Source organism: Oncorhynchus keta, chromosome 19 (genome assembly GCF_023373465.1).
Source record: "Oncorhynchus keta strain PuntledgeMale-10-30-2019 chromosome 19, Oket_V2, whole genome shotgun sequence".
NCBI lineage: Eukaryota > Metazoa > Chordata > Actinopteri > Salmoniformes > Salmonidae > Oncorhynchus > Oncorhynchus keta.
Window position 1 is genome coordinate 29,130,969 of NC_068439.1, and position 14,514 is coordinate 29,145,482.

General features: G+C 45.6%; 1 protein-coding gene across 2 annotated transcripts; it reads left to right on the top strand.

Annotated features, from left to right (window-relative positions):
• The first annotated feature begins 3,866 nt into the window (after nt 1–3,866).
• Nucleotides 3,867–11,841, top strand: LOC118371163 (zona pellucida sperm-binding protein 3-like). Of its 2 annotated transcripts, XM_035756495.2 has the most exons (10): nt 3,868–4,355; nt 4,434–4,549; nt 4,639–4,742; nt 5,442–5,619; nt 5,756–5,873; nt 6,018–6,103; nt 6,227–6,423; nt 6,555–6,731; nt 11,088–11,216; nt 11,577–11,841. In XM_035756495.2, exons 1-9 carry the CDS (start codon nt 3,933–3,935, stop codon nt 11,210–11,212), a joined length of 1,524 nt encoding a protein of 507 aa, XP_035612388.2. In that variant the 5' UTR covers nt 3,868–3,932; the 3' UTR covers nt 11,213–11,216; nt 11,577–11,841. The 2 variants fall into 2 exon arrangements, with proteins under 2 accessions (XP_052326124.1, XP_035612388.2); XM_052470164.1 differs by lacking the exon at nt 11,577–11,841 and having other exon boundaries at nt 3,867–4,355; nt 10,945–11,160.
• Nucleotides 11,842–14,514: the final 2,673 nt, after the last annotated feature.

A 14,514-nucleotide genomic window follows, 5' to 3' on the forward strand; every position in this document is an offset into this window, starting at 1 on the left:
TAGCAGCAGCGGAGAAGGGGGGGGGGGTAAAATGCAAATAGTCTGGGTAGCCATTTTGATTAGATGTTCAGGAGTCTTATGGCTTAAGGGTGGAAGCTATTTAGAAGCCTCTTGGACCTAGACTTGGCGCTCCTAGTAATTAACCGTTTTCGGCCCAAATTGGTGAAAGCGCAAAAGTCTACAAAAATATTTGGTTTCCCTTCAATACAGATTGATATAACATATGATGTGTTAGCTGATATGTAAAATACCTATCCAGGCATTTTAAGATCTGAAACGTATCAGTGACGCCTGGGCAGAGGAACGCGACCAACATGATGGCCTCGTTCCTCTGATGGTGACGACAGAGATGGTTGCCTCGCTTCGAGTCCTTGGGAAAGTATGCAGTATTTTTTTTTTATGTATTATTTCTTACCCCAGGAAATCTTAAGTCTTATTACATACAGCCAGGAAGAACTATTGGATATAAGAGCGACACCAACTTACCAACATTACGACCAGGAATACGACTTTCCCGAAGCGTATTGTCTGTTTGGACCACCATCCAGAACAACGGATCTTATCCCAGAAGCTGAACCAAGACAACGGCGCCGCAGAAGGGGCAGACGGAGCGGCCTCCTGGTCAGGCTACGTAAACGTGCACATCGCCCACCACTCCCGAGTATACTACTCTCCAATTTCCAGTGTCTTGACAACAATGAAGACGAAATTCGAGCAAGGGTTGCCTTCCAGAGAGAGATCAAAGATTGTAACATTCTCTGTTTCACGGAAACATGGCTCTCTTGGGATATGTTGTCGGAATCGGTTCAGCCAAAGGGTCTCTCCATGAATCGCGCCGACAGAGATAAACACCTCTCTGGGAAGAGGAAGGGTGGGGGTGTATGCTTCATAATTAACGACTCATGGTATGATCATAACAACATACAGCAAGTCCTTCTGCTCACCCAACATAGAATTCCTTACAATCAAATGCCGGCCATATTACCTTACAAGATCATTCTCATTCAGTTATCTTCACAGCTGTGTACATTCCCCCTCAAGCAGACACCAATATGTCCCTAAAGGAACTTCACTGGACTCTATGTAAACTGGAAACCACATATCCTGAGGATGCATTTATTGTGGCTGCAGATTTTAACAAAGCAAATTTGAGAACAAGGCTCCCTAAATTCTTTCAGCATATTGATTGCACTTTGCGCAGGGGTAATACACTCAACCACTGCTTATCTAACTTCCGCGATGCATACAAAGCCCTCCCTTCAGGCAAATCCAACCACGATGCCATCTTGCTCCTACCGTCATATAGGCAGAAACTCAAACAGGATGTACCAGTGACGAGAACTATTCAACGCTGGTCTGACCAATCAAAATCCACGCTTCAAGATTGTTTGATCACGCGGACTGGGATATGTTCCGGTCAGCCTCAGAGAATAACATCGACCTATACGTTGACTCGGTGAGTGAATTTATAAGGAAGTGCATTGGAGATGTTGGACCCACTGTGAATATTAAAACCTACCCTAAACAGAGACTGTGGATGGATGGCGGCATTCGCACAAAACTGAAAGCACAAACCATCGCATTTATCCATGGAAAAAGGTCTGGGAATTTGCTGAATATAAACAGTGTAGTTATTCCTCAGCAAGGCAATCAAACAAGCGAAATGCCGGTACAGGAAACCACGAACTACAAAAAGAAAACCAGCCACGTCACGGACAACGACGTCACGCTTCCAGAGAAACTAAACACCTTCTTTGCCCGCTTTGAGGAAAATATAGTGCCACCGCCGCGAGCCACTAACAAGAACTGAGGCGCAACTCTTCTTCTCCGTGGCCGACGTGTGTAAAACATTTAAACGTGTTCACCCTCGCAGGTCTGTTGGCCCAGACGGAATACCTAGCCGCGTCCTCAGAGCATACGCAGACCAGCTGGCTGGTGTGTTTACAGACATATTCAATCATTCCCTATCCCAGTCTGCTGTCCCCACATGCTTCAAGATGGCCTTCATGGTTACTGTACCCAGGAAGGCAAAGATAACTGAACTAAATGACTGCCGCCCCGTAGCACTCACTTCTGTCATCCTGAAGTGCTTTAACTTAAGAGACTAGTCAAGGATCATATCATTTACACCTTCCGGCAACCATAGACACACTTCAGTTTGCATACCGCCAAACAGGTCCACAGACGATGCAATCGCCATCACACTGCACACTGCCCTATCCCATCTGGACAAGAGGGATACCTATTTAAGAATGCTGTTCATTGACTACAGCTCTGTATTCAACACCATAGTACCCTCCAACCTCCAATCGTCAAGCTTGGGGCCCTGGGCCTCAACCCCGCCCTGTGCAATTGAGTACTGGATTTTTCTGACGGGCCTCCCCCAGGTGGTGAACGTAAGAAACAACACCTCTACCTCGCTGACCCTGAACACTGGGGCCCCACATGGGTGCGTGCACAGCCCCCACCTGTACTCCCTGTTCACCCACGACTGTGTGGCTATAGCACGCCTCCAACTAAACCATCAAGTTTGCAGACGACACAACAGTAGTGGGCTTGATTACCAACAACGACGAGACAGCCTACAGGGAGGAGGTGAGGGCACCACGAGTGTGGTGTCAGGAAAACAACTTCTCACTCAACGTCAACAAAAAAAAGAGATGATCGTGGACTTCAGGAAACAGCTGAAGGAGCCCCCCCACCCCAACACCTACATTGAAGGGACACCAGTGGAGAAAGTGGTCCTTCTGTAGCTCAGTTGGTAGAGCATGGCGCTTGTAACGCCAGGGTAGTGGGTTCGATTCCCGGGACCACCCATACGTAGAATGTATGCACACATGACTGTAAGTCGCTTTGGATAAAAGCGTCTGCTAAATGGCATATATTATTATTATATTATAAAGTGGAAAGTTCCTCGGCATACACATCAACGACAAACTGAAATGGTCCACCCACACAGATAGTGTGGTGATGAAGGCGCAATAGCGCCTCTTCAACCTCAGGAGGCTGAAGAAAAGTGGCTTGTCACCAAAAACCCTGACTAACTTTTACAGATCCACAATCGAGAGCATCCTGTCAGGATGTATCACAGCCTGGTACGGCAACTGCTTACCCTCAACTGCAAGGCTCTCCAGAGGGTGGTGCGGTCTGCACAACGCATCACCGGGGGCAAACTACCTGCCCACCATGATATCTATAGCACCCGATGTCACAGGTAGGCAAACAAAGATCATCAAAGACAACAGCCACCCGAGCCACTGCCTGTTCACACCGCTACCATCCAGAAGGGGAGGTCAGTACAGGTGCATCGAAGCTGGGACCGAGAGACTGAAGAACAGATTCTATCTCAAGGCCATCAGACTGCTAAACAGCAGTCACTAACTCAGAGTGGCTGCTGCCTACATGGAGACCCAATCAATGGCCACTTTAACAAATGGATCACTAGTCACTTTAAACGATGCCACTTAATAATGTTTACATATCTTACAATACTCATATCATATTTATGTACTGTATTTTATACCATCTATTGCACCTTGCCTATGCCGCTTGGCCGTTGTTCATCCTTATATTTATATGTACATTTTCTCATTCACCCCTTTTCGATTTTTGTGTATTAGTTGAGGTTGTTGGGGAACTGTTAGATTACTTGTTAGATATTACTGCACTGTCGGAACCAGAAGCACAAGTATTTCGCTACACTCGCATTAACATCTGCTAACCATGTGTTTGTGAAAGAATAAAATGTGATTTGATTTGAACATGCGTGCCAATTAAAGATCTTGACTAATCAGATGCAAGGCCAAATTAGGGGCGTAATCTGGCCCAGGTGTGCAGCCTGGTTGGTTGTTAAAAGCTACCTCAGTTTCATCAATTGTAGCATAGCAGAGGCACGCTGTCCTCTAACCTACAGAGTCACATTAGTTGTTGGCATGGGACTCATGATGGCAAACACGCTCAGGTTATTGTTCAAGCAACTGGTTTGGTTTTTACTTGTGGAAAACTTCTTAATCTCTCCTGCTTTGTCATATACTTATAGAACTGACACATGGCAACAACTTCCAAGGCGAACACCGCAATTTGACAATCGTCCACGCTTTAAACAGCCTCCACTCCAACAAACAGTTTCAAGGCCAGTTCGAGTAGAAACTGTCGCTGTGACGTGCCATTCAGACTACATGGAGATAGTAGTGAAGGCTGATCTGTTTAATCTCGGTAATCTAATCGACGTGGATGACCTGCGACTTGGAGTTGAACAGTACCAAGACCAAGAGCCGTGTAGGGCTACAGCTTCAGCAGCCGGAGATGAGTACAGAATATTCGCAGCACTTTCAGACTGCGGAACCAAGTACATGGTAATATATATTTTTTTAAATTCAGTAGTTGACTTCTTGAAACAACCTTCTCTTAAATGCTGCTTTGTGACTCCACAGCTGAACGAAGACTCATTGATCTACGCAAACCTCCTCAGATATACACCCAGAACCACACCAGATGGCGTTATTCAAATGACTGGTGCTGTAATCCCAATTGAGTGTCATTATGAAAGGTGAGTTTAGGCTATACTGTTGTATGACGGTCATAAAAATCCTGCGTTGACCTATTGGTGTATTTACCGGTCTGTACTTTCTGTTTCAGGAAGTACAGTTTGGACAGCTCTTCTCTCCAGCCGACCTGGATCCCTTTCACCGCCACAGTGTCTGCTGAAGACACCCTGCAGTTCTCATTGAAGCTTATGACAAGTGGGTATATACATCCTGGGCTGCATTTCGCAGGGTACAATTTTGTTGACCATTCAGATAATAAATCAAAAGGATACAATGGCGCTCTCCCAGAAGCTTGATATAACCCGTGAATTGAATGTTCAGATATCAAATTGATTTATTTAGCCCTTACATCAGCAAGCAATGTAGGTGTAGAAGCACGGTGGCTAGGAAAGGCTCTGAGGGGTGGCCAGTCCTCTTCTGGCTGGAGATTATAACAGAACCTGGCAACAATGTTCATGCATGGTCAAATGATAATCACAGTAGTTGTCGAGGGTGCAACAGGTCAGCACCTCAGGAGTAAATGTCAGTTGGCTTTTCATAGCCGATCATTGAGAGTATCTCTACCGCTCCTGCTGTCTCTAGAGTTGAAACCAGCCGGTCTGGGACAGGTCCATAGCCGCAGGCAGATACAAATGTACAATGTAGCATACATGCCCCTCTGACATGCAAAATACGGAATCACATCAGACAACTGTTATTGGGGACACTTCTATCTGCAACGTTATACAGTTTGCCTCCTAATCGTGGCCCTCATTTTAATCCATTATTAGATGATCACTAGTTGAGCGCCTATTGACAATATGTTCTTTCCGTGGTAGTTTTAATAGCGACTCGTGTTCGTAACTTTGAAACGCACCGCTTGCAGGTCTGTCTTTACTGCCATTTCCTTTCCAGGTGACTGGCTCTATGAGCGGGGTTCTGGAGTCTACTTCCTGGGTGATCCCATCAACATTGAGGCGTCTGTCAGGGTTGCTCACCACACCAGGCTCAGGGTCTTTGTTAGCAGCTGCGTGGCCACACTGGACCCTGATAGCAACTCTGTCCCCAGATATGTTTTCATTGAGAGTGATGGGTAAGCGGGGGGGGGAGACTTAGAATGACTATTATCCGGCTGGCCCGTAGAGAACGATAGAATATGCCATTTGAGAGCTTCCACCATTTTTATAGTCAACTATTTTCTTAGACTTCTTAATATTATCTCCCTCCAGGTGCTTGACGGATTCCCAGCTGCCTGGTTCCCGCTCTGGTTTCATGCGTAGGACCCAGGACAACAAGCTCGGGTTCCACATTGATGCCTTTAGGTTCTACCAGGAGGACAGGGCAGAGGTGAGGGCGGTATTTAATAAAAACAATGTTGTAGAGGCCATTATGCGTACTGTAGTTACATTATTCTACAGTAACATAATTTACAGACATTATGTAGGCTACTGTGATTCTGCATCTTTGTTTTGCTTATCCTGTTTTTCACAGCTGTACATCACCTGCCACCTTATGGCAGTCCCTGTCATGGACCGTGCAGAGCCTAGCAACAAGGTGTGCTCCTTCATTGATGGCAGGTGGGATAAGTCACATTTCCTTAGCTACTGTTACTGGGCTGTGACCTATTCACTGGAATAACCATAGCTTTTTAAAAAAGTGGTGTGTTCTTGGTCCATGAGTAGATCTTTCACACATTTCAGATGGAGGTCTGCTGATGAGAATGATTTGCTATGTGGGCGTTGTCCAAGCCTGAGTAGACAGAAGGGGGTTGATCAAGCTCCAACACAACGTCCCCTCAGTCCAAGACTAAATGGTAGCCAACTTGAACCTCGTGTCTACCGCAACAAACCCCCAGCCTCTGGTGACAATTGGAGTATTGGGATGAAGGCCAAGAAAGGTGTATTTGACATCTTAATCCCTCTATTCCATCACCACCTTCTCAAAACACATTGCAGGGGCGGGACCTTCTCCAATATGGAAATTGTGTCTTGACTGCAAATGTATGTGTTTAATGTGTTGTCCTTTTAGTATGGGACCAGGATACTACTTTGGGCCCCATGATTGTCCTCCCAAGTAAACAGAAAAGTACACCTTTATCTCCACGGACGAGTGGAGGTATCGATATACCTGGCTTCCCTGCCTCAACAGGGGACAGGAAGCCCGTATCACTTGGCAGTCGTTGGCGTGGCATTGACTTCAAGAGAGGTAATTCGACTCTGACATGGCAATCTTATTCCTTATGTAGTGCACTACCTTTGAACAGGTAGTCTTGAGAACCCAACCCTAGGCAACAGCAGTGACTAGGGTCTGGTTTCAATGACTGACTCGTTTGGCAACTTCTCCCAACAAATCACGAGGCAGAACGTCATGATTTGAAACCAAATTTTGCAGGGAATACCTTTGCAGTGGTTTTAGTGAAGGTAGTTGAGGCAAACTAGCCACTTGCATAATGCACTCATTAAAAATACCTGATATCCATCTTGCTAGCTATTTTGTATGAATTAGAGTATTTTATTTAATCTATTTCACCTTTATTTAACCAGGTAGGCTAGTTGAGGACAAGTTCTCATTTACAACTGCGACCTGGCCAAGAGAAAGCATAGCAGTGTGAACAGACAACAGAGTTAACAAGTCAATAACACGGTGGAAATAAAGTCTATACATTGTGTGCAAAATGCATGAGGTAGGCGAATAATCACAATTTTGCAGATTAACGCTGGAGTGAAATGATCAGATGGTCATATACTGGTGTGCAGAAAAGTAAATAAATAAACAGTATGGGGATGAGTTAGGTAATTTACCGATAGACTGTGACCGGTTAGCTGCTCAGATAGCAGATGTTTGAAGTTGGTGAGGGAGATAAGTCTCCAACTTCAGCTATTTTTATTTATTTTTATATTTTTATTTTTTGCAATTCATTCCAGTCACAGGCAGCAGAGAACTGGAACGAAAGGTGGCCAAATGAGGTGTTGGGTTTAGGGATGATCAGTGAGATACACCTGCTGGAGCGTGTGCTACGGGTGGGTGTTGCCATCGTGACCAGTGAACTGAGAGAAGGCGGAGCTTTACCTAGCATGGATTTGTAGATGACCTGGAGCCAGTGGGTCTGGCGACGAATATGTAGCGGGGGCCAGCCGACTAGAGCATACAGGTCGCAGTGGTGGGTGGTATAAGGTGCTTTAGTGACAAAACGGATGGCACTGTGATAAACTGCATCCAGTTTGCTGAGTAGAGTATTGGAAGCTATTTTGTAGATGACATCGCCGAAGTCGAGGATCGGCAGGATAGTAAGTTTTACTCGGGTAAGTTTGGCGGCGTGAGTGGAGGCATTGTTGCGGAATAGAAAGCCGACTCTAGATTTGATTGGAGATGTTTGATATATGAGTCTGGAAGGAGAGAAGTCTACAGTCTAGCCAGACACCTAGGTACTTATAGATGTCCACATATTCTAGGTCGGAACCATCCAGGGTGGTGATGCTAGTCGGGCATGCGGGTGCTGGCAGCGAACGGTTGAAAAGCATGCATTTGGTTTTACTAGCGTTTAAGAGCAGTTGGAGGCCACGGAAGAGTGTTATATGGCGTTGAAGCTCGTTTGGAGGTTAGATAGCACAGTGTCCAAGGAAGGGCCGGAAGTATACAGAATGGTGTCGTCTGCGTAAGCGGTGGATCAGGGAATCGCCCGCAGCAAGGGCAACATCATTGATTTTATATATATATATATGTATACATGTATACAGAGAAAAGAGTCGGCCCGAGAATGGAACCCTGTGGCACCCCCAGAGATTGCCAGAGGACCAGACTACATGCCCTACGATTTGACACACTGAACTCTGTCTGCAAAGTAGTTGGTGAACCAGGCAAGGCAGTCATTAGAAAACCGAGGCTACGGAGTCTGCCGATAAGAATATGGTGATTGATATAGTCGAAAGCCTTGGCCAGGTTGATGAAGACGGCTGCACAGTACTGTCTTTTATTAATGGCGGTTATGATATCGTTTAGTACCTTGAGCGTGGCTGAGGTGCACCCGTGACCGGCTCGGAAACCAGATTGCACAGCGACGGTACGGTGGGATTCAAGATGGTCAGTGACCTGTATTCACTTGGCTTTCGAAGACCTTAGATAGGCAGGGCAGGATGGATATAGGTCTGTAACAGTTTGGGTCAAGGGTGTCTCCCCCTTTGAAGAGGGGGATGACTGCGGCAGCTTTCCAATCCTTGGGGATCTCAGACTATATGAGAGGTTGAACAGGCTGGTAATGGGGGTTGCGACAATGGCGGCGGATAGTTTCAGAAATGGAGGGTCCAGATTGTCAAGCCCAGCTGATTTGTACGGGTCCAGGTTTTGCAGCTCTTTCAGAACATCTGCTATTTGGGTAAAGGAGAACCTGGACAGGCTGGGGGGCGGAGCTGTTCGCAGAGGTTGGAGTAGCCAGGAGGAAGGCATGGTCAGCCGTTGAGAGATGCTTGTTGAAGTTTTCGATAATCATGTATTTATCGGTGGTGACCGTGTTACCTAGCCTCAGTGCAGTGGGCAGCTGGGAGGAGGTGCTCTTGTTCTCCATGGACTTTAGTGTCCCAGAACGTTTTGGAGTTAGAGCTACAGGATGAGAATTTCTGCCTAAAGAAGCTGGCCTTGGCTTTCCTGACTGCGTGTATTGGTTCCTGACTTCCCTGAACAGTTGCATATCGCGGGGACAATTCGACGCTATTGCAGTCTGCCACAGGATGTTTTTGTGCTGGTTGAGGGCAGTCAGGTCTGCAGTTCTGCTTTTTTTTTTTGTTTTGTTTTTTGAACGGAGCATGCTTATCTAAAATGGTGAGGAAGTTACTTTTAAAGAATGACCAGGCATCCTCAACTGACGGGATGAGGTCAATATCCTTCCAGGATACCCGGGCCAGGTCGATTAGAAAGGCCTGCTCGCAGAAGTGTTTTAGGGAGCGTTTGACAGTGATGGGTGGTCATTTGACTGCGGATCCGTAGGGGATACAGGCAATGAGGCAGTGATCGCTGAGATCCTGGTTGAAGACAGCGGAGGTGTATTTGGAGGGCCAGTTGGTCAGGATGACGTCTATGAGGGTGCCCTTGGTTACAGATTTAGGATTGTACCTGGTGGGTTCCTTGACTTGTGTGAGATTGAGGGCATCTAGCTTAGATTGTAGGACTGCCGGGGTGTTAAGCATATCCCAGTTTAGGTCACCTAACAGAACAAACTCGGAAGCTAGATGGGGGGGCGATCAATTCACAAATGGTGTCCAGGGCGCAGCTGGGAGCTGAGGGGGGTCGGTAGCAGGCGGCAACAGTGAGACTTATTTCTGGAGAGTAATTTTTAAAATTAGTAGTTCGAACTGTTTGGGTATGGACCTGGAAAGTATGACATTACTTTGCAGGCTATCTCTGCAGTAGACTGCAACTCCTCCCCCTTAGAACTGCCAATCTTGACGGAAAATGTTATAGTTTGGTATGGAAATCTCAATTCTTGGTGGCCTTCCTAAACCAGGATTCAGACATGGCAAGGAATCAGGGTTAGCAGAGTGTGCTAAAGCAGTGAGTAAAACAAACTTAGGGAGGAGGCTTCTGATGTTGACATACATGAAAGCAAGGCTTTTTCGATCACAGAAGTCAACGAATGAGGGTGCCTGGGGACATGCAGGGCCTGGGTTTACCTCCACATCACTCGCGGAACAGAGGAGTAGTATGAGGGTGCGGCTAAAGGCTATCAAAACTAGTCGCCTAGAGCGTTGGGGACAAAGAATAAAAGGAGCAGATTTCTGGGCATGGTAGAATATATTCAGGGCATAATGCACAGACGGGGCTATGGTGGGGTGCGGGTACAGCGGCGGTAAGCCCAGGAACTGGGTGATGATAAGAGGGGTATCTCTGGACATGCTGGCTGTAATGGGTGAGGTCACTTCATGTGTGGGAGGTGGGACAAAGGAGCTATCAGAGGTATGAAGAGTGGAACTAGGGGCTCTATTGTAAACTAAAACAATAACTAACCTGAACAACCAGTATACAAGGCATATTGACATTTGAGAGAGACATACAGTAATCGCAGGTGTTGAGTGGGAGAGCTAGCTAAAACAGCAGGTGCGACAACAGCTAATCAGCTAGCACAACAGCAGGTAAAATGGCATTGACTAGGCAGAGAGGGTTGGATCAACGACACAGGTTACGGTAGTGACCTAGGCATCTATGCCAAACTCGCATTCAGGTACGTACAGAAGTGTAAAGCCAGTTTTTAAAATGTGTGGGAGGCAACCAGGATGTCTAGACTATTGCCCAGATCATGATGCACTGGTCAAAAGTAGTGCACTCTGTAGGCCATCGGGTGCCACTTCGGACACCTGTCTTTTCCTGTCCCTATAGGCTAGCAATTCTGCCAACACTGGCTGTGTTAATCTGTTACATTTAATTCCAGGACCTTATTTCGCCCAATCCCAAAATGAGGTTAGTCCCTTGGGCCCAAGGGTCGGACCCAACAACCCAACTAATGACAGTACGTTACTGTTTTGATTGAATGATAATTGCATGTAGGCTCTGTGCTAAATCGTCTGTTCTCAGAGCGTGAGGCCACTCCAGACCCTGAGTTGATTCCTACACCTGAGCCCATTGGAGACCTTGAGGTTACCACAGAGAAAGAGGGTCTGGGTGAAGAGGAGGATCAGTATGAGATTGGAACCTATTGAAAGGGTATGTATGGGATGGTGGTACTGCTATTTTAGAGGGAAATAACCTGCACATGGCAAGCAGGTTAGCACTTATTGGGATGGCTCCACAGAATGTTCACTAGCTGGCACAGCCACAAAGTAATATATGATTTTTAAACCTTAACCTCACTGCCAACCCTAATGCCTAACATTAAATTAAAAGCATACATTGTTACAATGTAGCCAATTTTGACTTTCCATCTGGCACATCTAGTGGAAATCGCTCAGTTCTGCCTCCAGGACAATAGTCTCAATAAATGTCAACCTGCACATGGCAATTGCCAGTATCACTTTTAAATATCTGCTTTTGATGTGGTTTCATAAACAAGGGATATGTTCCCAGTCCACTATCCAATTTCTAGAATTGGAAGGCGCTTGTCGTGGTGGCCCATAATAGAATTGCTCCAAGCAGCAGCACACTCCAACTCACTGAGGTTGGTGCCGGTCCTGATGTCCCAGCACACAAGGAGGATGACCCTACAACAAAGTGACATAAGCACCACATCTGCTCCTGGCGAACTCAACCAGTGAAGGGACTACCACAACACTGAGACGATATCTCAAGAGATGCCTGTTAATATCTTTGAAAAATAAATGATTTAATGCTACTTCGACTGACTTTCTGTCTTCACCATTATGCACTACATGCTAGAGTAATCTGAAATATTGCCTTCATTTGTTAAAAAAGTGAGGGCCTGTAGCTGCCAACTGACATTTCCTAGCTTAGTCTTTGGTCTGTATTGGTGTTTGCGTAGCCAGACATCACATCCTGGATTAATGTGACTCTGTCCCAAGGTTCCTGATTGAGCATGTAAGCTACAGGGCATTCTGAGGAAAGTTCCTCACTGACTACATTGCAAGATGCCTGCCAGATCTTAAAATGCCTGGTTATGTATTTAACAAATCAGCTAACCATACAGCACTGTTGATGACATGGCACACAACCACTGGTTGCAATGCTTAAGCATCTAGTTGGGCAGGCGCTACGGGATTGCCACAGCACCTGTTCTGATTTCAAAAAGCCAGAGATGAGAAATTATCAGGTGCCAATTCACACAAATTATATGGCTGCTTTTAGACAGGCAGCACAATTCTGCTTTTTCCACTAATTGGTCTAGACCAATCGCTACATATTTTTTTCAAATCGGATTGGTCAAGAGGCCAATGAGTGAAAAATTAGCAGAATTGGGCTGCCTGTCTAAACGCAGCAGATGGCCTTAGGATTCTAGGCCCATATTCCCAAAGCATCTTGACTATAGAACAGCTTATCAATGGATCGGTTTTGCCTTTTAGATCAGTGCACTGGAGCCTTGTTCACACTGCAAGGCCTCATGCTCACATCTGTCTTTAAAGAAAAAAAAATTCACCTTTCTAACCAGGTAGGCTAGTTGAGGACAAGTTCTCATTTACAACTGCGACCTGGCCAAGATAAAGCAAAGCAGTGTGACACAAACAGGGTTACACATGGAATAATCAAACACAGTCAACACAATATAAGTGTATATACAGTGTGCAAATGAGGTAAGGCAATAAATAGGCCATAGTGGCAAAATAATTACAATTTAGCAATTAAACAGGAGTGATGTGCAAGTAGAGCTAATATAATAGTATGGGGATGAGGTATTTACAGCTGAGCTATGTGCAGTGTTCTGTGATCTGCTCTGACAGCTGGTGCTTAAAGTTAGTGAGGGAGATATGAGTCTCCAGCTTCAGTGATTTTTGCAATACGTTCCAGTCATTGGCATCAGAGAACTGGAAGGAAAGGTGACCAAAGGAGGAATTGGCTTTGGGGGTGACCAGTGAAATATACCTGGTGGAGCGCGTGCTACGGGTGGGTGCTGCTTTGTTGTTTTGGAACGCTGACTCTCCAAGCTAAGGTGACAAAGCCTACCATGGATGTTCCCAGTTACTTTGAATGTTAAAAATGAAAAAGCCTCAAAGGACAATGAAACTATTTTCAATACGAGTCCTTTCTGGCTCGCCACAGCAGTCACCTAGCTAGCTAGGTAGCTTTCTTGCACATTCAATAATTTGTAAACAATACATGTTCTTGTCAACCGACTAACTAGCAAGCAACAAGATATGTAAAATAGCAGTTTAAAAACCACGAGGGCAAATAGATCAAATTTGACCGTTGGACACAAGTCGCATGGCCAGGAATCAAATCTGTGTCTGATTTCAAACCACCTTGGAAGGTCAAGGCCAGCACCAGACAAAAGTGGTCGCTTAGGGTCCCCGGACACTTGGGGGGCCCCCGACCCAAAAGGTTTATACACATATACAGTACCAGCCAAAAGTTTGTGGACTCATTCAAGGGTTTTTCTTAATTTTTTACTATTTTCTACATTGTACAATAATAGTGAAGACATGAAACTATGAAATAACACATGGAATCATGTAGTTCTCTCACTTAACATCATGAATACACCGGGAATGCATCTGAATTAACAGCTGTGTCTTTTTCAACGAGGCAAGTCAGTTAAGAACAAAAATCTTATTTTCAATGATGGCCTAGGAACACTGGGTTAACTGCCTTGTTCTGGGGCAGAACAACATATTTTTATCTTGGCAGCTCAGGGATTCGATCTTGCAACCTTTCGGTTACAAGTCCAACGCTCTGACCACTAGGCTACCTGCCGCCTTGTTAAAATGGTGTTTCTGGAATTTCTTTCCTTCTTAATGCCTTTGAGCCAATCAGTTGTGTTGTGACAAGGTAGGGATGTTATACAGAAGATAGCCCAATTTGGTGAAAGACCAAGTCCATATTATGGCAAGAACAGCTCAAATAAGCAAAGAGAAAGGACAGTCCATCACTACTTTAAGACATGAAGGTCAGTCAATCTGGAAGATTTCAAGAACTTTGAACATTTCTTCAAGTGTGGTCGCAAAAACCATAAAGCGCTATGATGAAACTGGCTCTCATGAGGACCGTCACAGGAAAGGAAGACCCACAGTTACCTTTGCTGCAGAGGACAAGTTTATGCATGCGCAAACCAGCTGGCTGGTGTGTTTACAGACATTTTCAATCATTCCCTATCCCAGTCTGCTGTTCCCACATGCTTCAAGATGGCCTCCATGGTTCCTGTACCCAGGAAGGCAAAGATAACTGAACTAAATGACTCACTTCTGTCATCCTGAAGTGCTTTAACTTAAGAGACTAGTCAAGGATCATATCATTTACACCTTCCGGCAACCATAGACCCACTTCAGTTTGCATACCGCCAAACAGGTCCACAGACGATGCAATCGCCATCACACTGCACGCTGTTCATTGACTACAG